Source organism: Uloborus diversus, chromosome 5 (assembly GCF_026930045.1).
Source record: "Uloborus diversus isolate 005 chromosome 5, Udiv.v.3.1, whole genome shotgun sequence".
NCBI classification, from domain to species: Eukaryota; Metazoa; Arthropoda; class Arachnida; order Araneae; family Uloboridae; genus Uloborus; species Uloborus diversus.
The window spans coordinates 2,016,333-2,044,219 of NC_072735.1; the positions used below are offsets into that span (position 1 = coordinate 2,016,333).

Below are 27,887 nucleotides of genomic sequence, written 5' to 3' on the forward strand. Positions count from 1 at the left end.
CATAAAAAGCATATACAGGGTTGCCAAAAAGGCCTACCAATGATAAACATGAACAAAGTGTTTATTTTCTAGTATATTTTGTTTTTTATTTTGAGGCAATATTTGAATTCTTCAAAATGTCCATAAAATATATTAAATATATATAAAAAAACTAAAATAACGGATTATTTTAAGAGTCATACAAAATTAAGAGTCATAGTTTAACATTAGCAGGTATCATTCCTGCTAATGTTAAACTATGACTCTTAATATTTTTATGAGACAGCCAGTAGTAAAGCTAAAAAAGTCTGTAAATTATAGTTTTGAGACAATCAAGAAATAATTTGTTTAACATTTTGTTAAACCGGAAGGGATTTGCACGATTTTTTGAAAATTGTTGTAGTTAAAAAAAAAAGAAAAACTCAAGCAGGGGCATTATTTTAAAATTAAAGAATAACTGTTAAATGACGGTTGAACCAAATTTAAAAAGCTATTTTTGGCTTATTCTATTTTAGCTCTTAACACCTGCTTCATATTTTAGTGATACTTGTGGGAAAAATCATTCCTTTCCATAAGGTAAGTGAATAAACAGAAGAAAACGAAATAGGCAGGGCCCAATTTACCAATAGGCAGAGTAGGCAGCTACCTAGAGCCGCAAAAATTTCAGGGGCGGTACATTTTTCTTTAAGGGGTTACAGTACCTCAAAAATGATGAAACGATCAAAAAAAAATTTTATTCGCAACTCCAACGAACTATAGGGGGCACTGAAGTCACTGTCTAATGGCGGAATTGAAAACTAAAACAAACGCATATGGTAACGAAGAAAATGCTAAAAGTGTTGTGATTTTTGTTCGTACGTATGATTTTTTCGCTTTATTCTTTTAAAATTAATTTTCAAAGTCTTGTGGATATTCTGGCTCACGTAGAAAGAAATGAGAATTCAAGAAGCATTACTAAACGTCAAAGATTAATGCAAACTACGTAGTTCGTAGTTCTAAGCAGCTATTTCCACGATGTTGAATTCGATATTTATCAATTCTTGATAAAACTAAATAATAATTGTGGCCTGACAAGAATAACAATTAATGCTAGAAAATTCAATGTGACATTACAAATTGTTATCGAAAGAAGGTGATACTTTTTTGCCTTGCTTGGCTAGCGCTTATTTTTTTTCCATTTGTAGCCGAGTTATTTCTCTCGAATTCCCGAATCGGTTCATTTAAAAATTTTCTGTTTCGATTTTTCTAATTTCTGAGTTACGATTTAATTGTGTCATGTTATGCAAATCATCAACAAAATTCTCACGGATATATGGTGGTAGTTTTCTTTTCAGTTGATTGACCATTATTTCCTTTCACTTATCGAATTCTGTAATCTTACTACCATTTTATTCCACTCATGATAAAAATTAAAAATGGTTTAACTAAAAACGCGAAATCTCGCCAAGGCTACTTTGCTCGCACAATACTAAAAATTATAACCCTAAACAAATTTGGCGAAACCTTTCAGCTGAGAATAAAAGGAATAAAGTAAATTCTTTCTCGGTTATTCATTTTGTTCTACGATAATATATTCAAGAAAATATTTTGCATACTGTCCATTCCAACTAAATGCTGCTGTAAAATATGGTAAGTTTAATTAATTTAAGATTAAAAAAACCCCATATTCTTACAAATTCATACAAAACAATAAAAAATTTTACCTGGTATAACGTTATCCAATTTTGTTAATCCAGAGTTTTCTTGTTTGCGCTTCCACCATTTAATACTTTTTTGAAAGAAATAAGGAAAACTAACATTATTTTGAGAAGCTCGAGAATACTACTAAGGGACGAATTAATTTCTGTAGCTGAAAGCAAACTAAGACACATCGATTGCGTTAATAAATACTCAGAACAAACTGCCTGTGTTTACGTCAACAGACACACGTGGAACGCAACGTGGCAAAGATTAAGTTTCATTTGCAGTTTTGTAAATCACCGCAAGGTAGCGTATTCGAGCGCTGGAGTTCCGAATTGCTTATTTCAAAACAAACAACGATATGCAAACGATAACAAATAATGATAATAAAAAAATAATAATAAAACACCAAAGAAGTTAGTTATTTTTTTCTTAAAATAAAGATGGTATCTTATGTGAAACACATACTAACACATTCGATACGAAGCTCGGATGCTCTTTATCTTCCCATTTTCTATCATTATATTTTCACTTAAAGTTCTAACTAAAGTCGATATCATTTTTCAGTAATTTATTTGCGGTACTATTATAAGGAAATGTTTTAAAATTTCAAAGAATGAAAGAGATTATTTTTTATGAAATTATAGGGCAATGAAAAAATAATAGCCATGTTGTATAAATTGATAATTGTTAATTCTTGATAGTAATTAAACAGTAACTTCTTTTAGGGGAGAGTTGGTGGTAGATATCAAATCTGCCTAGGGGCGGTATGGAGCTAAACTTGGCCCTGGCATTAAGTTTTACATAAAGCAAGATTTTAAAGACAATTCATTATTGTGTTTATGTTCAACGACATAAAACTGTCTTGTTTAAGAAATCATGAAACTTTACAAAAATTTAATCGCGTACATTGATTAATCAAAATATGTTAGTCAAACAGAATTTCAAATAGACACAAAATGAAAGAGCAATGAACCACATAATACAAAATTACATTCTCAAAAGATTTAATGAGCAAAAGTAAAAAAAAAATGTTTAGCTATTCTTTAACGTTTAAAAATCTTGAAAGGTTAATTCTGACTGAAATAAGAAACTAGTTTTAAACAATCTCTAATTACATTTATTCTCGAATTTTCCCCATTCATAATTAGTTCCCAAGCACAAATAACCTCTCACTGCACTGAATAAAATCAAATTCGTTTCAAAACTACTTGCGCAAGCAAAGACTTATAACTTTTCCACGAATCTGTTAACTTTTGCAACCGCTAATTGTTTATAACAAATAAGGAGCAGAAATGCTCCAATGTGTAGCTTTATTATGAAAAGCTGACATGCTTAAGTTCCGACTTGTTAAATAGGGGTAAACTCTGGAATAACGAGCAATTAGTGGTGAACTAAATTTATTGTCCAAATTATCATCACTTCCCGGAACATAATGCTACAATTTAAAGCCTTCTTAATTGGGCTCCCAATTCTTGCGAAAGTGAATCATTACTTTGTTGACAGTAATTGTTTCATCAACAAATTCTTTTCCGATATAAAAAAGGGCGTGGGTAGCTCGAGTGTAAGAAGAAGTATGTTTACAATCAAACAATGGCTTTCATTTGCTCATAAAATAAATGAATAAAGGTTTTTAGAATGTTTGAGCCTCTTTGCTTGGATTTATGAAGTAATGGTTTTAAGGTTGTATTTTGAGAAATAACTCATTATAATTATGGGTCTACACATTGGTACAAGAAATACACAAGAAATACAAGAAATACACATCAGTATTTCGAATACTGATGCTTTTTAAGCCTAAGAAAAAATACTCTGGACACATTTTTTAGTCTTAGTTGCAAGTTTTTGTAACGATATGCGAATCCTTTTATTTTTATACTAGTGATACCCGCACAGCTTTGCCCGTAGTAGAAAAATTAAAAGGTATTTTGGTTCGCTTGTATATTTACAAAAAATGTATGGTGAATCTTCTCGCCAATTGGATTGTACCCATAATACGGTTCCACAATATGATAATTTCGTATCTCGCCAACTGGCTTGTGTCTATGTTACGGTTCCACGTTATGATAATTTCGCAATTTACTCGTCCATCTTATGATATTTTTGTTCTTAAAATTGGAATAGAAAAAGAACAAAATCGAATTTTCGAAAAATCACTTCAAGGTGCGCACCCTCCTGCTACAAACTAACTTTGTGCCAAATTTCATGAAAATCTGCCGAACGGTCTAGGCGCTACGCGCATCACAGAAATCCAGACATCCTACAGACATCCAGACGTCCTCAGGACAGAGAGACTTTCAGTTTTATTATTAGTAAAGACAATACAGTGAAACCTGTGTATAACGATACTGTCTATAACGATAAACTGTCTATAACAATATTTGTTTTGGCCCTAGCAAAATGTCAGCATGAATAATCAAACCGTCTGTAACGATAACCTGTCTATTAAGATATTTTTTAGTTCCCAACAGTATCGTTGTAGACAGGTTTTACTGTATAAATACATTTATGTATTCTGTGAAATTGAAGATCAATATTTATTGTTATAGGGAACTGTAAAAAGCTGCATTTGTTCCGAAAGCGAAAATCAAAACCACACCAGCTTATGATATATATTTCTAATCAAAATTACAAACATACCTTTCATATTTTAAAGACGAATTTCCTTTTATCAAGAACGTTAAAATTAAGCTCTTAAAAAAGAAGAGGAAAATGGTATAGAACAGGACAGTTTTTAAATGAATAATCAAATTTTATATAATTCAGAATAACTGAATATTAAATAATATTTTTTAATTAGTAAATGATTTTAAAATAAAGTAAAAACTTACTTTTGAAGTTGGATTTTGCTAATTGTACTCTCAAAAGAAAATGACCCATCACTTTAATCTATCTTGCAATTACATTAATACTCATCAGTTTTAAATGTAGTTACTAAAGCAATACTAGAAACTGCTACTGTAATTATTACTGAAAATAAGTGCCCTGTTACTAAGTTAAGTTCATGTTACCTAATAAGCTGCTGTAGCGTTTCGGAACAGTAAGTTGTAACTTACAATTCAATTAAACTTTTTGTTGCAAGTATAATAAGTAAGTTGATGTAATATCACGGTGAGTGAAAAAATGAGTGACTGTTTGTTTGCTATTATAAAAATCATACAGGGAGTAAGAACGAAGTTATTCATTACTCGATTGCTTCACAAAATAAAACATTTTAAAGATTCTATCGAGTTTACTATTATATTAATTATCAAAAATAAAAGAGTAAAAGAATTGAGTAAAGTATTACTCTCATTTCATGCACAAAAAGTACAATGAAGACAAATTCGACAGGAGTGTTTAAAGATTCCGTACTGTGTATTTTCTACCTTAGTCCTTTAGAAAACAGTTTTAGATTTTTTTCCCCAATATGATCTTCGAAAATCAATAAATCAATTTCAGACAACTTTCTCATGGAGTCTTTTCGCGCTTTGTCTGCTGTTATGGACTATTTGTTTCTCATTAAGGAATATACCTTTTAAGTATCCTATTAAAAAAAGAATGCCGCATATTTAAATGAACTGCTCCTATTTTGTTCGATATCAGTTCTCTGATATGGCTGAAGAGATGCAATTTTACGGCCATTATGCTAGTTTAAAAGTTTGATAATTGCTAAATCGATGCTATTGAACTGTGTGAGCTTCTAAAATTATGAATATTTTATTTGAACTAAGCTAAAGATCTACTTTTGTCGGTCTTTAAGTTGTCTTTTGTTGGTGCAAGGACTTTTGAAACTTTAAAATGTGATTCCATCATGTTCCAAAAATTCCTGATTATTCGCGGAATTGTGTGGCACAAGTGTCGTGGAAAATAACGAGCTGATGTGTGCATCACATGACTTCCTTCTACGCCAATTTAATGATAAGAGCTCTTTGGAGTAAGCAAGGGAACACTAAATAATTTCACCCCTAGTTTCTTGCGAACTCAAGCAAAAAAACGTTTTACACAGATTTACTTCGCCATTATTGGCAATTTTAATGTGATTCAGTGGTTAACTCTTTAATATCACCAACATTGGCCGAATTAAAACCAGATTTAAAAATTAGAAAAAAAAGTCGCCAAATTTTTCGCCAAGTTGGCTTGGCGGCAAAAAGCTTGGCGATATGTCGCCAAGTGTTTGACAATTATAACACCACTTGAGTTAGCATTGAAATTAACAATGGTTTCCCCCCAAAAAGATGTAAAGGACCCAATTTGGAGCATCCGAATGCACCTAAAAGAGGTGGTGCACAACTAGACTACACTAGGAGTCTACGTACCAAATTTCAACTTTCTAGGACATACCGTTTTTGAGTTATACGAGATACATAAGCACATACTCACATACGTATATACACATGTAAACGCATACGCACATACATACGTACATACGAACGTCACGAGAAAACTCGTTGTAATTAACTCGGGGATCGTCAAAATGGATACTTCGGGTGTCTGTATGTTTCTAGGCATATATCCACGTGTGGTTGGGTCAAAAAAAAAAAAAACCCTCAACATTCATTCGGGGGTGAGCAAAATGTAAATTGAGTCCGATTTTTGATTGAAATTTTTTTCGTGAATGCAATACTTCCTTTTTTGTAAAAGGAAGTAAAAATTGCGGATAAACCACAAAAAGGCTAAAATGAGGGACAAATACAGTAAAAATTGTCCTTCTTTAAAAACTTAGCTGCATTGAGGCATAATACTTTCTGCAAACAGTAAAAATGTTTTGTATTTTCGAACAGCGGAATTTAACATAAAATGGAACAAGTGTTTGTACGTTGAGGAAATCACAAAAAATAAATAAATAAACAACTGAGTTTAAACTAAAAATATTTCGACAAAAAAAAAAAAAAAAAAAAAAAAACACACAATCATTGGTATTTGCTTTTTACGGTAAAATACATGTTTTTTTTATTCTTGATTGACTCTCGGATAATCCCGCCATACGGAAAATCCGCTCGCGGATAGTCGGGAGTTTAATGCATTTTCAACTTTGCAACTTGATTCTCTTTTGCAGTAAGCAGTTTTAAAAATTCAGCTTTTTTTTTTCAAACACGCGCACACCCACACACACGCACACCCAAGCATTTGTCTGATGGCTTTATGATCGAAATTTTAATTTTGAAATAAATTTTAAAACACCTCCATATATATAAAAAAATTTGCAAAGAGTTTTACCCTGCATAGACTATCTAAAATATAGTAAATAACTTCAATTTCTAACTCATTACTGTGCTAAACCACATCAAAAGGATATGCAATTAAGGAATGCCTTTGAATTATTGATGGGTAGTTTTGTTTAGACACGACCTCAGTTATGCGGTTAACTCAAATGTAATTAGTTCAAAAGTGTACAGTCTCTATTTTATTAAAATCTTTGCAACGTCTTATTTTTACCCAATCATGAAAATTAAATGTTAGATTAATTACCTGGACTGCTCTAACTAAATGAATGCCAGATTTATTTAACGAGATATTTCACTAAATGTCTCCAGAGTGTTGCATAGTACTCTTGAAATAATTAAGAATCCTCAAGAGAATGGAACATGTAGCATTTAGTTCCAGGGCAAATTACTTTAATTTCAGCTCATATTGTAGAAACCGAATAATTCTCAGTTATATTTTGCTGGTAATCTATAGAGTTTCTTGATTTTTATTCTCTATTAGTTAAGTTTATTTGACACAGTTCTTGGAAATTCGCATTTTAAGGTTTGGGAGTATTTTTCTATTCCGAAATAGTATATATATAACTATTTTTGCTTCCTTTTACTAAAAAGGAAGTATTGTGTTCGCGAAAAAAATTCCACGCAAAAATCGACCTTAATATCCATTTTGCTCACTTCCAAATGAATGTTGAGTTTATTTTTTCGACTCGACCACACTTGCATAAGTGCCTAAGAACGTACAGACACGCGTAATATCCATTTTGACGATTCCCGAGTTAATTATTACGAGTTTTCACGTGACGTCTGTATGTACGTAAGTATGTATGTATGTGCGTATTTGCGTATGTGCGTATGTGCGTATGAATGTCGCATAACTCAAGAACGGTATGTCCTAGAAAGTTGATATTTGGTACGTAGATTCCTAGTGGGTTCTAGTTGTGCACATCCTCTTTTGGTTGCATTCGAGTGTTTCTAAAGGGGTCTTTTGCCCCTTTTGTGGGGAAATCATTGTTAATTTCGATGTAAACTCAAATGGCGTTATAATTTGTCGGACACTTGGCAATATATCAACAGTCTTTAGGTCGCCAAGTTTTGTCGCCAACTTGGTGACAAATTTAGTGTTTTTTATTTATTTTTTTTTCTATTTATTCGGTTTCAATTTGGCCAATGTTGATGATATTTAGAGAGTAAACTATTGAATCACATTAAAATTGCCAATAATGGGGAAATGACATTAAATTGGAGTTAAAGGAAGTCATGTGATGGACAAATCAGCTCGTTTTTTATTAAAATAACTTCCGTCTAGATATTGTTACTCGATCTTTTGAGCTAAGATTATCTTGTAGCAAATAAAATGCTTACACAAGTTAATATATTTACCAAATTCAATAGCAATTTGCAGACACGTTTTTTACTCCACAAGCATCCTTGTTATAAGTATTTTCGTACATAAATAATGTTTAGCCTTAAAAAGAGGTCTTTTTTGTAAATTCGAAACATGTATCTGAAACTATTTTTTTTTTACTTCATGAAATAGTAATATAACTTCGGTGTTTGCATCATGTTGTAAGTTATAAATATTTTTGAACTCTAAATGATAGAAATCTACTTTAAATGGACTATACGTCTTTAGTACTTTTTTGGGGCATAAAACAATGCTTTGGTACTAAAAATAGATCTTAAAAGAGGAGAAAAAAACTGGATTTGAGGCTAAAAGTAAAGTTTCTATTTGACTCTTATTTTATTTATTTTTATTTTTTAGGTTCAAGCAGATGACGGTTGATCGTCTGTATGTAAATTTAGTTAACTAGGATATTTATTACACGTGAAAATCGAATTGGATGATATCATATGATACTTTAACAGTGTTCTGAAGATGAAACTCAAATTTAATTTATTTCGAATAATATTATTTAAGTTAAATACGGACCAAGGGAAATACCATGTTCTTAAAGTCATCAAAGCAATATCTTTAAACAAAACAGTTGCTCAGAAAGCAATTCAGTAATTTAACGCTTACTTGGGGTATTATACATTTCAGAAGAGTTGGAATTTGCTTTCAATGTTTTGTAATGTTTATATACAGGGTGTATCAGTACAGTGTTTGCTGACTTTAAGGGCAGATGGAGTACACCTAGACGATGTGAAACCACATAGCAATGAATGGTCGAAAACGCTTTACCTGCGCGATAATGACGACACAAATCACCAAAAAAAAAAAAAAAGCAAGACACGAATAATAGAAGAAAACATGTTTATTACCATTAGTACAGCAAAAACTAAGAAAAAAAAACACGAAGGACCCAAAGATCGTCATCAAAGTAGGTGTTCGAAGTTACGACCTCGAGCCGTGATGTATGCCTTGCATCCCCAGCGCATTGAAAATCGAACGTCAAAGCGAGGGCGGCAACAAAAACCGCGTGCGCGCATGCAACGTCATCTGATGCTTCGGTTTACGTAACGACATCTATAGTGCGCACCATACATAAACGTAGAGCCGCTATATAGATAGGCCGACGCATCAGCTTAAGCTTAGCCATTTTGGATCGGATTTTTCATTGTTGCGCTGCTAGGGTTACTATAGCAAAGTTTCGGATTTCAACAAATTTGCCAAAAATAATATTTTATTTAAGAAACAATTCACGTGCCACTAAAAGTTGCTCCCAGCGAACTATGACCAAACGCGATAACTCGCCAGAAAAGACAACCACTCAAACACGCGCTCCGATCCAAAATGGCTAATCTTAAGCTGATGCGTCGGCTCGTATATATATAGGGGCCTTACATAAACGTTACCAGCAGTTTCTTTGCATTAAAAATAATAATAATGTTTTCTCCTCTTATTCGTGTCTTGTCTCGTGCTTTGTGTCGTCACTTTCTCTTCAGGAAAGCGTTTTCGACCATACATTGCTATGTGATTTCCCATCACCTAAGTGTACTCTATCTACCCTGAAAGTCTGTAAACGCTATACTAATACGCTCTGTATATGTGAGGCTTTATATGCATAGGTATATCAATTACGGCATCGTTTAAGTTGTATTTAGATAACTAAAAATACTATTGGGAATATTTTTCTTTATTTTTCTTAATTGTGTGGAGAGCACAAGTAATATATGTTGGGGTTTACATGTTCCAAAATCACCTGAAAAACTGTGGGTTCAATTCGATAGCAAAGCTCAGCTAAATCAGTCAAAACACTGGATTGCAAAGCTCAGCTAAATCAGTCAAAACACTGGGTTGCAAAGCTCAGCTAAATCAGTCAAAACACTGGATAGCAAAGCTCAGTTAAATCAGTCAAAACACTGGATAGTAAAGCTCAGCTAAATCAGTCAAAACACTGGGTTGCAAAGCTCAGCTAAATCAGTCAAAACACTGGGTTGCAAAGCTCAGCTAAATCAGTCAAAACCCTGATCACGAATTTTTCACACGATACAATATGTCATGTATATCATTTTACTGCCAATATAAATAATTGCCAATTAATCACTATCTGCGTACTGTACATATTCCAGTTATGCTTTTAGTCATTTAAGACTTTTTCCACCACACTATAAATCACATTAACAGTACGAAAATAAAATAAAATTTCATGAACAATTAAATCTCTTTCGAGAATTATGAGTCATAAAAACACACTTTACTGTTTCTTTATAATTCCCCCCCCCCCCATAGAAATATGCGTCGTATTATTTTCCCGTTAGTTTCGCGACTGTAGCAATCATCTACAATTAAAAGTTAAACACAAAAAATGAAATACAGCAGTCGCAATTAAAATCCTTGGTTTCAAAATTGAGTTCACTAAGCTAGATTTTTTGACGGCGGAAATAAGAGATTGGAAAAATGATAAAAATGATATTATTTTCTTATCGTAATCACTGGAAGCGAGATAAAGGAAAAAGAATAATTAATAATTAAATAAAATGCTTGTACATCCTTTTAAGCAGAAAAAATGCAATTAATAATTATGTGTGACATTAAACTAATCCTTTAAGTCGTGTTGTTGAGCAGACGCCACAATGTGTTTGCTATATCCATTAATCAGGCTTGTCGTATGCAACAGAAGATAAAAAAAAGCAAGTAAAATGCTTTCGTAAATGTTTCCTGAGGTTACAGCAGCATATTTACCTTGTTCTTCTGACAGAATATTTTATTTTGTTCTGCTTCGGATGGAACATGCCTTAAGCGCACAGCTTAATTGAATCTGGTATGCTTTAAGGAAATGATTTATGAATGAAAAAAAAATCTTTGTTATTTTGGATTTGAATGATGCTTGCATTTCACTGCTTAGGTTTTCCAGATGTGCCTGCTAATTCGTTACTGAGCCTTCTTTTGGTAAAAAATGCGCATTTGATTTTTTTTTTAATTCAGTTAATTATTACCATCGATTTTGAGATATATGTAACAGTAAAGAAAAAGAAAAGAAAAGAAAAAGAAAGAAGAAATAATAGAAAATAATCGCACGTTAATTTAATAAATTTCTAATAACAGGAAACTGATAGTTGATTACTTATTAGGCAATTGAAATGTATTTAGAACACGCCATTTTAAATCAGAATACTGTATTGCATTACACGAAAGCGAAATTTGTTATCTAGTGTTTTTAATTCGTCAAATTAACATTATTTTCTTTTAAATAAAGAAAGTAAACATGGTGGCCACGGTAATTTATTAGGTCCTGTACTGATAAAGATATTCACTAAGAAAAGAAGAAGAAGAGGAAGAAGAAGCAACTTCAGACTTAAACAATTTGTTTTTTTTTTTTTTTGGTATTTTCATCTCAGTTTTTTACTTCCTTTTACAAAAGGGAGTATTGTATTCGCAAAAAAAAAAAAAAAAAACACTCAAAAATCCACTTTAATTTCCATTTTACTCAACCCCGAAAGAATATTGAGTTTTTTTTTTTTTTTTTTTTCGACTCGACCACACGTGGATAAGTGACTAAGAACTTATAGACACGCGAAATATCCATAATGATGATTCCCGAGTTAATTATAACGAATTTTCTCGTGACGTCTGTATGTACGTATGTATGTATTTATGTGCGTATGTATGTCGCAAAACTGAAGAACGGTAAGTCCTAGAAAGTTGAAATTTGGTACGTAGACTCCTAAAGGGGTTTAGTTGTGCACCTTCCCTTTTGGTTGCATTCGGGTGTTTCTAAAGGGGTCTTTTGACCCTTTTGGGGGGGGGGGCGGAATCATTGTTAATTTTGATGTAAACTCAAGTGGTGTTATAATTTGGCGGACACTTGGCGATATATAGCCAGTCTTTTGGTCACCAAGTTTTGTCACCAACTTGTTGTTTTTTTTTTTTTTAATTTGTTTCAATTTGGACACTGTTGATAACATTTAGAGAGTAAACTATTGAATCACAGTAAAATTGCCAATAATGGGGAAATGACATTAAATTGAAGTAAAAGGAAGTCATGTGATATCCACATCAGCTCGTTTCTTTTGTTTTCGCACCGTTAATACATTTGTACTTGTGGACCTAACGTTATTTTGAAAAGCTATAGATAGTTTTCTTTTTCGCGCCAGTCACTAGCCCTCAAAGAATTTTTCTACTGGGCCATGAGGGTTAGTTCATAACAGTTCTTATATGAATATAAACTCATATAAGAATTGGCAATATGAGTGAAAACCAAATGTCTGACCTCAAATCCCCTGTTTCGTGACCCTGGTCGTACTTTTCTTTCACGGAAAACATTTTCAGTTTTCGATGATATCCTTACCTACATGATTTTAGCTAATGTTGTACCTATGGGGAAAAACTTTATGATATAAGAATTTAAGAAAAAGAGAATTATTCATACATTTTAAGTAGATCTTTTTCAATACATTTTCCTTGTCGCTGAAGCACTTAATAGTCGCTCTGTATTACAATTTATCAAAACTAATCTGGTGTGATTAATCAGACTGGCGTGGTATTTTACGAGGAATGTTTTTAAAGTAAATACCATTTTGAAATAAAAAAGAATAGGTACAGATAGAGGAAAGAAATTTATTGCACAAAAATCTACCACCCTTACGCTATTTTTCGACATTGCTCCCATGATTTTCCAAGCATTTGTCATAGCATGGTACTGGTTTTGGTATACCTATTCGTAGAAAGTTGCCGCTTGTGTAGTCAACTATGGGGTAACATGTTCTCTGAGATCATCATTGATGTAGTGCCATCGACCGCCAAGGAAAGACTTTAGATGCCGAAACAAATGAAAGTCGCTGCGAACGAGGTCGGGCAGTTCCGGAGGATGTTCAAAAACTTCCCAGACAAAGCCCTGTAAGAGTCCTCATGGTTGTCTTCGCAGGCGGCAATTTTCTTTGAATAGGGTGTGCAAAAACCTGTACCAAGCTTTGACAAATGCTTGGGAAATCCAAGAGCAATGTCAAAAAACAGCGTAAGTGTGGTAGAGTTTCGTACAATAATATTATCCGTATATTTCTTTGCTCTATCTGTACTTGTTCTTTATTTATTTCAAAACGGTACTTACTTTAAAATCGCGCCTCTTACATGCATTTAAGGATTTTTATGTCAATCGTCGTTGCCCCTTTCCCTCTTTGACTAAATTTTGGCTGCGCTAAGGGTAAACAGCCTACTTTTTTTGTTTCATTTTGTGTGTAAAACAGGTATATTTGTAAAAGATTTAGATAAATCTATAGCCAAATGAAATTTAAGAGGGCCTTTTTTTCTTTGATTCCCCTCCCCACAATCTATATTCAATAAAAACAAGAGTTATTGGCGTAACGAATTGCAAGAAGTGATCAATTCAACATTTTTTCATTTTTGCAAACGTAAAACTGCTTGTATAAATCAGAAGTAGCCAATTCGTGTACCATGATGTACAGCTTTATGAACCATTCTGTTGCGATCTGCCTTTGGGTGATTCAATTTGTTGATCAGAGAGAAGACAGAAAAAACTTAATTTTAAAATATTGCTTTATAATATATTTAGTGAGACATAAAACCTAACCCAAAAGGAAAGACAAAAAAAAAAATATGATTTGGGTAAGGTGTGCGTTAATAAATTCGATTAAAATTAACGCTGGTCAAGTAGAAACTGCGTACAGTAAACTTGTTAACAAGCCCCAGTATAGAAAGTGAAATTCCAAAATGGCGTGCGGAAAAAGAAGGGCAAATATTTCTTTGAATGTTGCTATTGTGATTGTTACAAAATTACTTTAGTTACTTTACAATTCAGCGTTCATTTGTATCTATTAAACATTTTCGCATATTCAGAGAGAGAGAGAAAAAAAATTCATTTAATTCTTGCTTTCTTCTTTTAATTTTATGGAAAATTTGATAACTGTCTTTTGAGCAAAACAAAAAAACCCAGATTATCGTATATAATCGCGAAGGATTTGGAAGTTCTGCCCAATCAATGAAACTATTTTCCATATAATAACAAGTTACATTTTAAAATTTACCTTACATGACAGAGCATTAAACTCATTTGTACATATGTTTCATTTTCACTCTCTTGCGAAACAATACACGGTAATTATATTTTTGTTCTTTTTGTTTGTTTTATTTTTGTCATTTCCAAAAGTAAAATTAACTACATCAGTTAAACTAAGTGTACCGTCGAATGGGTTGACTTTGTGACAGCTGGGATGAGACTGTGCTGCAAAGATTTTGGCATAAGAGTACGAGGTAGGATGCTGTTTGCATTTCTGGTGAAAGGGTTTAAATGTGCTGCGCTCTGTTTTGTCTTTCGCGTAACATAATTTTTCCTCCGTGCATTGATATTAGTAAATATGATGCGGTTCAATCTTATTCCATGTTGCGACAAAGTCATTCCATTAGCATACTTTAGCTCCCATGCATTGATATTGGTAACTATGATGCGGTTCAATCTTATCCCATGTTGCGATTAATAAAAATAATGTATCAAGATGAACTTTCCAAGTACGCCAAGTTTTGTTTTATTAGCCAAGATATTTTCCTTTGTATTCAAGTTAAGTTAAAATGCTAGCTATATATTCATGACTCATTATTTTAAAATAAAAACGTTTATTTACATATGTACACATATATAGTATTTAACATCTTTATAGAGGTAATTCAGTCACGTTAAGGGTGACTGCCATCAAGATACAGCATCGATTAATTCAAGAGTCAAGAAAAAAAAAAACTAAACCGGCATTCAGCCTATTTAAAGGACGCATACCACGTCATTAGATCACGTGATGAATTTACATTAAAATACTTCAACTTCAAGTTTAACTGAAACGAGAAAAAATACATGCAAATTATAAATGCAAATTAAATGTTTAACAACTCCCCCCAGATGAACAGTTGTTCATCAAAAAATATATTTAACAAAATCAAGTAGAACATTAAATTTCTTGTAATATCTTCAACAAGATAATTTAAATCAAGACTTCCAAATTGTAAGTAAACAGGAACTTCCTCTGAAAATAGAAAAATATAACATATTAGTCATGTATAATTTTAAACATTAAACCAAGAGGTTTTTTTTTTTTAAGTCCACAAAAAGTTCACTAATTCTTCAAGTCTCTTATCTCAAGATTATAGAGAAGTTGAACAGGTCTTCTTAATGTGGCATTTCCAGTTTGTATTTTGCAGGATCGAATTTTCCCATCTCTTCCTGGAATTGTTTCAAGAATTTTTCCCATTTTCCAAAAACTTCTTGGCAGATGCTCATCATGAATTAGCACCACATCGTTTACCTTGATATCATGACTTCTGATTTGGTTTGTGTGATGTGCTGACCTTAAATTCAGAAGGTATTCGTTTATCCAACGTTTCCAGAAGTGGTTCAATATTGTTTCGCGCAAGCGTAAACGTTTGAGTAAAATTTCCTTAGTTCCAGGCAAATTTAAATCATTAATTTTAATTACAGGTAAACACATGGCTCGTTTTCCAATCAAAAAGTGGGCAGGCGTAAGGGGCGATGGTTCTTCAAACTCTGAATAAACATAGGTTAAAGGTCGAGAATTGATCATGGCCTCAACTTCTACAAGAAGAGTTTCTAACTCACTCAGAGTTAAAGATGATCTTCCTATGCTTTTACGTAGGCTGGTTTTAACCGAGCGAACCATTCTTTCGTAAAACCCACCCCACCATGCTGCTCGTTCAGCGATATATTTCCAAGTAATTCCAAGAGTGGAGTAAAATTTTTTAACTTCTGGATGGTGGATTGCCTTCCACATTTCCTTCAACTCAATTTCAGCTCTTTTGAAACTTTTTGCATTATCGGAATATATTATAGCACACAAACCTCTTCGAGAAATAAACCTGCGAAAAGCCAATAAAAATTCAGCAGTTGTCATATCCTTGACAAGCTCCAAATGAATTGCTCTAGTAATTGAGCAGGTAAATAATAAAATATAATGCCTATTTTCACTGCCTTTAACGTAAAGGGGTCCAGCGAAATCAAGTCCTGTGACCGAAAAGGGAGGTGATTCGTTGATTCGGTCGCCGGGAAGAGGTGCAATTACTTGTTGCCCAGGACGAATATTAAATTTCTTGCAAATATAACAATTATTAAGAACCGATTTTACACATTGTCTTCCCCTTAGAATCCAAAACTTTTCCCGAGTTTGTACTAAAGTGTCGGCCACTCCTGCATGCAAAACACGTTCGTGAGAGTCTTTTATGACCAAGTTTGTGAAATAATGCTTATCAGGAATTATAATAGGATGTCTCCCATGAAAAGTTAAATTAGATTTTTGCAATCTTCCCCGTACTAAAAGTACACCTTCTTCTGACAATACAGGATTTAGCTGAAAAATGTTCGATTCCTTGGGAATCTTCTTTTTCGCTTTCAAGCACTTTATAACATCATGAAAACTTTCACTTTGAACTGTTTTCACCCAGAAAATTTCTGCGCGTTTTATTTCATCAGCTGAAAGTTCTTCGCGATTTCTTTCCTCAAATTTTACTCTACTGTTATAAATGAATCTGAAGATCCATGCAGTTACACGATAAAGTTTTGTTAAAGAACTGTATTTAGCTATGTTGATAATTGGAACATCATTTTCCTTTAGTACGCAAGACAAAATGTATGTTGATTTTCGAGAAAGTTCGTCAGAAACGTCAATTTGTTTTGCGCGTTTTTTAGCACTTTTCCACTGATCTTCAGGTAGGGATAAGAATTCAGGTCCGTTCCACCATAGTTTAGAACTTATTAAGGTTTTTGCTGAGCAACCTCTTGTAATTAGATCGGAGGGGTTAATTTTGGATTCGCAATGTCCCCATGAATTAGGATCTGATAGACCATGTATTTCCGCAATACGGTTAGATACAAATTGTTTCCATTTTTCTTTTGAGCCCTTTATCCAATGAAGAACAATTTCTGAATCTGTCCAATAAAAAATATTCGACACTAATAAAAAATTCTTAATATAATTTGCAATTCTTGCACCAATGAGTGCCCCCATTAGTTCAAGTCGTGGTAGCGAAATTTTCTTTAGAGGTGCAACCCTCGATTTAGCCAGGACAAAATTGGTTTTGAAACTATCATGCGATGTTTGATACCGCAAATATGCTACTGCACCATACGCCTTTGGATTTGCATCACTAAACACATGCAATTGAATAACAATTTTTCCCGTGATTACTAAAGAATTAAAGTAATGCCTCGAAATTGTCAATTGATTTAGGTCTTCAATTTCTGAAAGCCAAATTTTCCAGTTAGTTTGAAGCTCGCCAGAAAAGTTTTCATCCCAATCCAGTCCCGCTATCCATAATTGTTGCAAGAAACATTTCATACGAATGACAAAAGGTGCTATGAATCCAACTGGATCAAAAATCATAGCTGCAATTCTAAGGACATTTCGTTTAGTACAGTTATCATTTATTTTTGATAACAAATTACGAAAATCTAAACTAAAAGTGTCATTATCGCTATTCCAGATCAACCCTAGTACTTTCAGTGAAGTATTATCAGAATTAAAGTTATCAATACAGTCCTGCTCATTCCACTTAGCTCTAAGTTCTTCTGAATTAGTTTCAAATTTTCTTAAGTTCATTCCCCCTTTGTTCATGATTTCAACAGCTTCTACCGACAACTTAAAAGCTTCTTCAGTAGTATTTGCCCCAAAAAATAAATCATCTACAAATAGTGACGAGTTTAACATGTCAACTGTTTTCTCATGAGATATTTTGTATTTATTTATATGATATTTCACCGTACAAGAGAGAATAAAAGGACTGCAAGTTACGCCGAAAGGACATCTCGCCATATTGTAAGGAACTATATTTTCATGAATATCAAAATTATTATAGTATAGAAATCTTAAATAGTTGCGATCTTCTTCAGCGATAGAAATTTGAAGAAAAGAGTTTTCAATATCGGCAGAAAAGGCAATTTTATGCTCACGAAACTTTAAAATTATGTCTAATACATTTGGGTTTAAATTTGAACCGGGACTTAGACATTCATTTAGAGATAAATATCCAGCTTGTTTGGATGACGCATCAAAAACAATACGCGTTTTTGTAGTAGTTTTATCTTCACGAATTACAGGTCTATGCGGCATGTAATAACAGTCATTATTAACAAATTCCTCAGGACAAAGTTGTATTATACCTTGATCAAATTGATCCCGTAAAATAGAGTTATAATCCTCAAACAATGAATTGTTTTTCAAGAGTTTGTTTTCTAAATTAGAAAACCTTACTTTGGCTACTTCCAAATTATTTCCAAGTAACTCACGAGAATCCTTCCATAATAAACGTGCTTCATAACGACCGTTTACAAATTTCAAATTTGCTTGAAATTCTTTTACTGCATCAAGATTAGCAGTGTTACCTTCATTTTTTTCAATACCAAGAGATTCCAAATCCCAAAATGATTTTAGCTGGGTGTTTATATTTCCAACTGAAACCCTTAAACAATTCACGTCCCTCTTATTTGAATCAGTTCTTCCCTGCACTGTATGACCAAATATAGCTTCCACTACATACAATTCTTTTGTGAAATTTTCGACAATTCCCTTTTGAATTTTCCATAAGAAATCAGAGCCTAATAATACATTTATTTCAGATTCAAGACCTACATCTGATGGCGTATATCCGCTTTTTCTCATGGTTTCTATAATTTCAAATGCTACAGGTTTTACTTTTGCCCCGGTAATTTCAGGTACTACAAGAGCTTCTATTTTAATAGAATTGCATGGTTGTACAATACTATTAAGTTCAAGAACAACCACATCATAACAAGATTCATAAGGTTGTCTTTGCCCAAAAGGGTAAATCAACAAGTTTTCTTTCCTAATAGATTTCAATTTAAGTTCTTTCACTAAGGAACTTTTCACGAAACACCTTTCAGACCCGCTATCGCAAAGAACCCTCGCTAGAATGCATCTATTTCCAGTAGAGACAGAAACACAAAGAGTTTGTAAAAGCGTAGATTTATTCTGTTTAAATCTTTGCTCCGACATCATAGACACAATTGCACCAATTTTATCTTTCTCAAGATTTTGTTCTTTAATTTCTTTAAAGCAAAATAAATAATTATGATCACGACTTTCACATTTTGAACAAGGAATAAGCTTTGATTTGCAATTTGATGACAAATGAGATTTTAAAAAGCACTTATAGCAACGTCCTTCCTTTTTTAATTTATATCTTTTTTGTTCATCAGAGAATTTTGTGCAATTTATTCCTGTGTGTTCGGAAGCTCTGCAAAATATGCAGAATTGCTTTACCGTTGTATTTAATGCAGCAGCCGAAGGCATACGCTTACTTTGAGAGAAATTAGTATGCTTGTTTTGAGAATTTTCGTTTGACGAGTTGTTTATTATACTAGTAGCTTCGCGACATCGTAGTTCATCTTTAATAAACGTGATTAACTCTGTAACTTCTGTATCTTTATCTGGGTCCCGTTTTCTATGAAAATCTAGAATTAAATTTTCCGGCAACAGTTTTAGCAAAATAGGCAATAACAAATGTCCGTATGAGCCCGACGTAACACCCATTGCTTCAAGATTTCTGACACTCACTTCTACACTATCATAAAGTTTTCTTAAACCTTTAACATTATTAGCAGATTTCACCCCTTCAAGATTAAGAATTTTGTTCATATGGCAACTGATAATGTTTTCGCGTCTTCCGTACCGTTCTTGAAGCAATTTTAAACATACTTTATAATTTTTATCATTTAGTTGAAATCCCGCAACAACATTATATGCAGGTCCTGATAGCAATGATTTTAAATACTGAAACTTCTCGATTTCAGTTAAAGATTCGTTTGAATCAATGGCATTGGAAAATGTATTAAAAAACTCAAGAAATTGGCTCGAATCTCCACTAAATTTTTCTATTTGTAACTTAGGCAGTTTTACTGCTGAAAATCTTTTATTTTCTAACACTGATTCATTAATGGCATTTTCTACTTTAAGGTCTTCATTTACGTTACGTTTTCTCAGTGTATTCTTAAGCTTAAATTTTAGACTTAAGATTTTGTCAGAATATTCTTCAACATTGGTTATTTCTTTTTCATACTCTGCTTTATCAGTAATTAGATCATCTATTGCGGAATCTAATTCTTTTAATAGCTTTTCTTTTTCAATTAAGATATCCAGTGATTCGCTTATCGAATCAAAATCCGCAACTTCAGCGATATCTTTTAGTAACTTCTCAGATTTTGTAATTAATTTAGTTACTGCAGTTCGCACAGTTGCTCTTTTATTTTTTAGTTTTTCTATAGCATCCATATTTAATTTTTCTTTAACACTCATATTTATAGCCAAAGTTGCTTCAAAACTTAATTCTTAATTTTGCATAGTTCAAGAGTTAGCAATAAAGAAAAAGGTACAGCTTACCTTTATTTCAAGTCCAACCGTGGGTTTCGGCACCAACATTAATAAAAATAATGTATCAAGATGAACTTTCCAAGTACGCCAAGTTTTGTTTTATTAGCCAAGATATTTTCCTTTGTATTCAAGTTAAGTTAAAATGCTAGCTATATATTCATGACTCATTATTTTAAAATAAAAACGTTTATTTACATATGTACACATATATAGTATTTAACATCTTTATAGAGGTAATTCAGTCACGTTAAGGGTGACTGCCATCAAGATACAGCATCGATTAATTCAAGAGTCAAGAAAAAAAAAAACTAAACCGGCATTCAGCCTATTTAAAGGACGCATACCACGTCATTAGATCACGTGATGAATTTACATTAAAATACTTCAACTTCAAGTTTAACTGAAACGAGAAAAAATACATGCAAATTATAAATGCAAATTAAATGTTTAACAGCGATAAAGTCATTCCATTAACATAATTTAGCTTCCATGCATTGATATTGGTAAATATGATGGGGCTCAATCTTATTTCATGTTGCGACAAAGTCACCGCATTAACATAATTTAGCTTCCATGCATTGATATTGGTAAATATGATGCGACTCAATCTTATCCCATGTTGCGACAAAGTCATTCCATTAACATAATTTATTTTCCATGTATTGATATTGGTAAATATGATGCGGCTCAATCTTATCCCATGTTGCGACAAAATCACCCCATTTGAAAGGTTTAAATCAAATTAGTTTTAAGTTAAATTGATAATATTGAATACATCACATATTTTTTGTTTTAAAAGTTTACAAGTGCTTGTTGTATTAGGCTATAAATCAATTCAGAGTAACATTTTTGAAAAATAACATATTACTTTTAGTCCTAAAATGCATGACTTAAAAAAGGAAATGGAATTTTGGAGCTGAAATATTTAACATATATTTGTGAGATTCAAAAGCGTTAAAATGTACAAAGTCAGCATTATTTAGTCATTTAAAAACATATAGCTGCGCAATTTTTAAAATTATACTTGAAAAAAGCGTCTAAGTTGTCTGGTCCGTTTACAGTTATTTTGCCAATAAAGTTCTTTAAAACATGTTTATTTTTTCAAGTTTAAAAATAATTCGAGATTACTTTGTATGCGAGCTGCATGAATAACATTATCAAAGACTTATTTATTAAGGTTTCAATATTTATTTTATTGATCACTGAATCATCAATCGTTTTAGTTTTTACGTTTACTATGCGCAAAAGTTGTTAAAAAAATTTTAGAGTAATTGTATGAATATTTCTTCGATTTTTGAATGCATTACGACAGGCTCATTTAAAGTTGCAAAAAATCTACCGCAACTTGATCTTTTATATAAAAATAGTTAAAACAGAAATTGTGCAGTGGGAATAAGTGGGTGAAGAATACGAAAATTTGGCAGATATTAAAACGGCAACAGAATTATATCAACACAAAAACTTATTTTTCTGTTATTCGTTCCAGATGTATACGATACGGGTTTATGTTTCAGAAAAAAATCTGAAAAAACTTCACTCTTCCCATTCTCTGGAGTTATCAATGCTTCACAGTATGACGACCATCTTTGAAAATTGTTTCTTCGATGAATCTCCAAACGCATAATATAGTTATCCGTATGAAGGAGCTTCCGCTTCCAAAATTACAATTGGTCAATATTTTCTTAAGCAATAGAATCGAAAAATCAATACTATAACTTTATTCTTGAAAAATAGCTTAAGACTTTTTTTGATCTAGAAGTAAGGAATGCTGAAGAAACCATTGTAAAAAAAAAAAAACTTTGGCTAGTTTAGTTTTTGGTCTTGACACCGCTTCTTTCAAGCAACCCGTGTTTTGTATTCTTTCCAAACGAATTTCTAGTAGACGTAAATATTCGATGCATTCTAATACTATACATAATAACTCGTAATAATTTTTAGGGAGTTTAAAAATGCTTCTCGGTTTATTCTTAATTCAGTTTGTAACCTTCCCCTCTCCTTGAAATTTTAGCGCTTTTTTTTTTTACTTCCTTTTACAGAAAAGAAAGTATTCGCGAAAAAATTTTCACTCAAAAAACCTTAATTTCCATTTTGCTCACCCCCGAATGAATGTTGAAGTTTTTTTTCGACTCGACCGCACGAGCATAAGTGCCTAAGAACGTACAGACACGCGAAATATCCATTTTGACAATTCCTGAGTTAGTTTCAACGAGTTTTCTCGTGACGTCTGTATGTACGTATGTATGTGCGTATATACGTATGTGCGTCGCTTAACTCAAGAACGGTAAGTCCTAGAAAGTTGAAATTTGGTAAGTAGACTCCTATTATGGGTCTAATTGTGCACCTCCCTTTTTGGTTGCACTCGGGTGTTTCCAAAGGGGGGCTTTTTCCCCTTTTTGGGGGGAAATCATTGTTAGTTTCGATGTAAACTCAAGTGGTGTTTCAATTTGGCGGACACTTGGCGATATATCGCCAGTCTTTTGGTCGCCAAGTTTTGTCGCCAACTTGGCAACAAATTTGAGGAATTTTTTTCTTTTTTTAAAGAAAAATGTGGTTACAATTTGGCCACTGTTGGTGATATTTAGAGAGTAAACTATTGAATTACATTAAAATTACCAATAATGGGAGAATGACATTAAATTTGAGTAAAAGGAAATCATGTGAGGCACACATCAGCTCGTTTTCTTTTAAAATTTTAATTTTGATTTTTTAAAAATATCTCCTGTAGCGAAATCATTTATAAAATGCTTTACTTAAGGAAGAAAAGTACTCTGATATCGTATGATATTCAGCCCTCCTATTGGCCGGAGCGATTCATTTTACGTAGTCCGTTCAATAAGCAATAAGAGTAATTTTACTGCCGTGAAATCACCCATCGGAATGTTAATTTTTGTGGCATGAAAAATGTCTGTATAAACAAAAGCTACCGATAGTTGGCACGTACAGACTCATGTTCCTGAATATTACGTGATTGAATTGAAGGTGGCGAGCGCCTACAAGACGCAGTCAATTGTCAAAGTTTTAGTGTGAGGGACTGCCCCTATTTCAGAACTGATGACGTACTGTCTGACCACGGATTGTATGGAAAGACAAACATCCGTTTTACAGACGGAAATGGACGAATCTGTTATTTTTTAGCGATGCCAGCTTTTACAGAAGTCTCATTCAAGTGAGCGGAATACCGGCATCAAATTTTTAATTTTCCTCCTCATTCAGATAGATTCGTCTTATCTGGACGTTTGAAACTTCCATACAATCCGTGGTTGGACAGTACTGAACATGCTTCTATTTCTGAAAACAAATTAATTTCGTAGCTGGAGTCAGCAAATAGTGCAATCTCAAAATGATCTCCAGGTTCCCTCCCAGTCAATGTGATGGTAGATGGCATTGAAGTTATTATTGACATGATCCAGACTCGAAGTCGTATAAAACAGTTTAAACCACAAAAAAACGGGGCGTCCATGATCTATTTTATTCAACCATTTGAAATCTCAGATAGTGTTTATTGGCAACTTTGATGGAATTCTTGTGTTGGTAGTGTTCATGAATTTGCCTCAAATAAGTCTTTCAAGACAGTCCCTTTTTCAGCCTAATAAATTTTATAATAATAATAATAGTAATAGTAATAGTAATAGTAATAGTAATAGTAATAATAATAATAATAATAATAATAATAATAATAATAATTATTATTATTATTATTATTACTATAATAATTATAATAATTATAATAATAAAACATTTGTTTCAAATGAACGACAAAATCCATTTTGTGGCATATTGACAGACTGAAATCATCTAAATGGCATCCATACATATTTTACCAAACACTTCTAGGATCATTTGTCTACCAAAAAAAAAAATCAATCAAATGCTTCAAAAAACAGTATTTGCATATTATGATACATTTAAGCAATGATATCTCAAAACAAAAGAACCAAGTTCACATTTTTTATGATTTTTTTTTTTTTTTTGAATTTCTTCAGGTAGGGTTACTTAAATTTGGTTAAATTTCTCAAAAAGAAAAATTCTTGTTTATCATTAAAATGAGTTCGATTGCATTTCTGTTTTTACTGTTTATGTTTATTTTAAAAACAAAGCTTGATTAAAATAACCTACTGTTCTTATTTTAAGCCACACATCTTAATTTATTAATTACTAGCGGTACCCGTACGGCTTTGCCCATAGTAGAAAATTAAGAGGTCATTTGGTTCGCCTGTGTATTTACAAATAATGGATGATGAATTTCCCGCCAATTTGCTATGTGCATTTGCTCGCCTGTGTGTTCCACGTTATGATAATTTTCTCGTCCACCAGGTTATGTTAATTTGCACTTGTCTACGTTAAAATAATTGCTCGGTAAAATTTTCTTGAAATTGCAGTAGAAAAAGAACAAATCGAATTTTCGAAAAATCGCTTCGAGGTGCACACCCCCCATAAACCAATTGTGTGCCAAATTTTATGAAAAATCGGACGAACTGTCTAGGCGCTATACGCGTAACAGACATCCAGAGATCCAGACTTTCAGCTTTATTATTAGTAACTAGTGGCACCCGCACGACTTTGCCCGTAGTACAAAATTCAAAGGTCATTTGGTTTGCCTATATATTTACACATAATGGATGATGAATTTCTCGCTAATTTGCTATGCTTGCCCGTACTAAGGTTCCACGATATGATAATTTGGTAATTTACTCGCCCACGTTTTGATAATTTGCTCGGTGAAAAGTTCTTAAAACTAGAATAGAAAAACAACAAAATCGAATTTTTAAAAAATCGCTTCGAAGTGCACACTCCCTTGCCATAAATTAATTCTGTGCCAAATTTCAGGAAATTCGGCAGAACTGTCTAGGCGCTACGCGCGTCACAGAGATCCAGATATCCAGACAGAGATCCAGACATCTAGGCAGACAGAGAGGCTTTCAACTTTATTATGAGTAAAGATAAAGATGAATACATTTACAAGTATTATTCAATGACACTGATACTCTGTTTATCAAAAATATGAAACCTAAACTTCTGGTTCGATATCGAAAACTTTTAACCCCTAACCAATATATTTAAAATAGATACAAATGTAAGCCAATGCTAATACCTCATACTTCCTCATTTGATCCTTCCCTTTACTTCCCTCATCCAATGACCTCATACTTTAGTCATTTGTATATATGAAATGTACCAACATATATCTTTTAAAGTTCATTCCATAGATTACGAAATGACTTCTACATGTTAATTGACTTAATATCCCCCCCCTAAAAATTTAAAAGTAAGTGTAATACGTATGTTCACAATCTTTTTTTTTTTTTTTTGTTTTTTAATGACAACCAAGAATATTTTAATTAACTGCTTTTTCTAAACTTTACAATATCGAGATTCTCTATGAAGATTCTTTCCTGGACACATCATCAAATATAATTTTTATCGGCATGAAGAAATATCCGCGTTCCGAATTACAATAAGTCAATATTTCCTTAAGCAATGGTATTGAAAAATCAATATTATCTTTTTCCTTTCTGAAAAGATTCCAGATTTCGTATCGTAGATCTTGAATGATATTTTTTAGAAGTACAAAATGCTGCCGAAGCCATTGAAAATAGAAGATAAATTTTAATTTGCATTCTTTATTCTTATTTAAAGCACTGCTAACAAAGGTAAGCAATAAAAATAAGACATGAATAAAAATAAAGCATCATAAAAAAATGAACAATACGAATGAAAAGTGGTGATAAATTAATGCAGTTGACTCCCACTACAACGCGATTCAACTTACGCGAAATGGCTATAACGCGAATTTTCCACGAGTAACGAATTTTAGAGCTGACGCGAGCGAATTCCTCGTCCACAGCACGAATTTCTTTGGAAGGAAGTAGTGGCTTCGTTATTGACAACTAAATATATATTTTGTGAATGTTATTACATCTCATTAGCATCACACTGACCATCGAAAGTTCCCACATCAAACGAGTCTAGGCATCACGTTGTTAGTGCATAAAAAAATCGCTCAGCAGCTTTCTTTTTTTACATTCTAAACATTAAAGTTGATGAAATATAGTGGCACCTTAGTGAGCTGTTTCATCTAAAGTTTATGAAGATGGGGGGAGGGGGGAAAATAAAGTTTCTGAAAATAAAAAGATTAAGATTCTCGATATTCTTGGACAACTACCAAACGTTGACGATAGCAACGCAATAACTATGAGTGAATCTTCCATACATACAGTTAAAAGTCAAAACAAAATGATATCCGTATAAGTTCAGAACTTAGTTTCAATGTTAAAGCTTGCAGAGTCTGAGTAAAGTATATGAAAATGGAAGCTGCTCTTGCATTGTGGATCAAAGAGATTGGGAAGAGGGGCTTGTTGCCATAAATGGAAACGTTATAAAAAAAAAGGTGAAGCACCCGACTTTTAAAATCTGATACGGTCTGACGATCTGATTACGCAGCATAAATCTTCATCATCTTCATTTTTTAACTCATAAATATTATTACTGTATCTACTGTACAGTACTATTATAGTGCAGCATTTTATTATTATTACATACTGTACGTACCGTGTTGTTTTATTTTATCAATCATTCTATTTGTGCATTTTAACTATTTTATGTTGAATAAAACAGCTTTTTTTATTTTTTAAATATAGTAAAAGTTGAGTTTTTTTATGTAAGAAACTATAATGTATAGTTGAGGAATGCTTTAAATCAGTTTGAGAGGTGCTTACAAATGTCTAAAAAATTTGGTATGTTTCTAAAAAATGTTTATGCATACATTTTTCCACTACGTGAAATTTCGACTTACGCGAGGAGTCTTGGAACGCATCCCTCGCGTAAGTCGGGATTCGACTGTAAAGCATTACACATTTATTACAAGTTTCATTCAAAGGAATAATCCCTCCGAATTATGCTTTTATTTTTTTCTTGACCGCTTGTAAAATAGTTTTTTTCAAGGGATATGATGGAAGTGCAAGTAATTTCCTTCGTTTTTATCCTTCCCTTGTAGCAGCAGGGACAGAAAAGATATGTGAACAATTTTGCTTGAAAAGTGCGTGAACAATTTTGCTTAAAGTTGTTGATGCTTTAAAAAAAATTAAAATTAAAGTTTTGACGTTGCGTTATCGATACGATGTGCTTATTATTATTTTCATTTCATTTGCAGTTAATCGTATTTTACAACAACCTTATATAGGGTAAATCGCCCTGTGAATTATTATCTCGTGTTTTTATGGAAAAATAAGGTTTTAAAACATTTTTCTTAAATGAATTGAC

General features: G+C 32.6%; 1 protein-coding gene across 1 annotated transcript; it reads right to left on the bottom strand.

Moving 5' to 3' along the window:
* Positions 1–15,347: 15,347 nt before the first annotated feature.
* LOC129222409 (uncharacterized) lies at positions 15,348–25,773 on the bottom strand. The gene is made up of 2 exons (XM_054856919.1): positions 25,752–25,773; positions 15,348–20,515 (listed from the first exon to the last, which is right to left on the bottom strand). Exons 1-2 carry the CDS (start codon positions 25,771–25,773, stop codon positions 15,348–15,350), a joined length of 5,190 nt encoding a protein of 1,729 aa, XP_054712894.1.
* Positions 25,774–27,887: the final 2,114 nt, after the last annotated feature.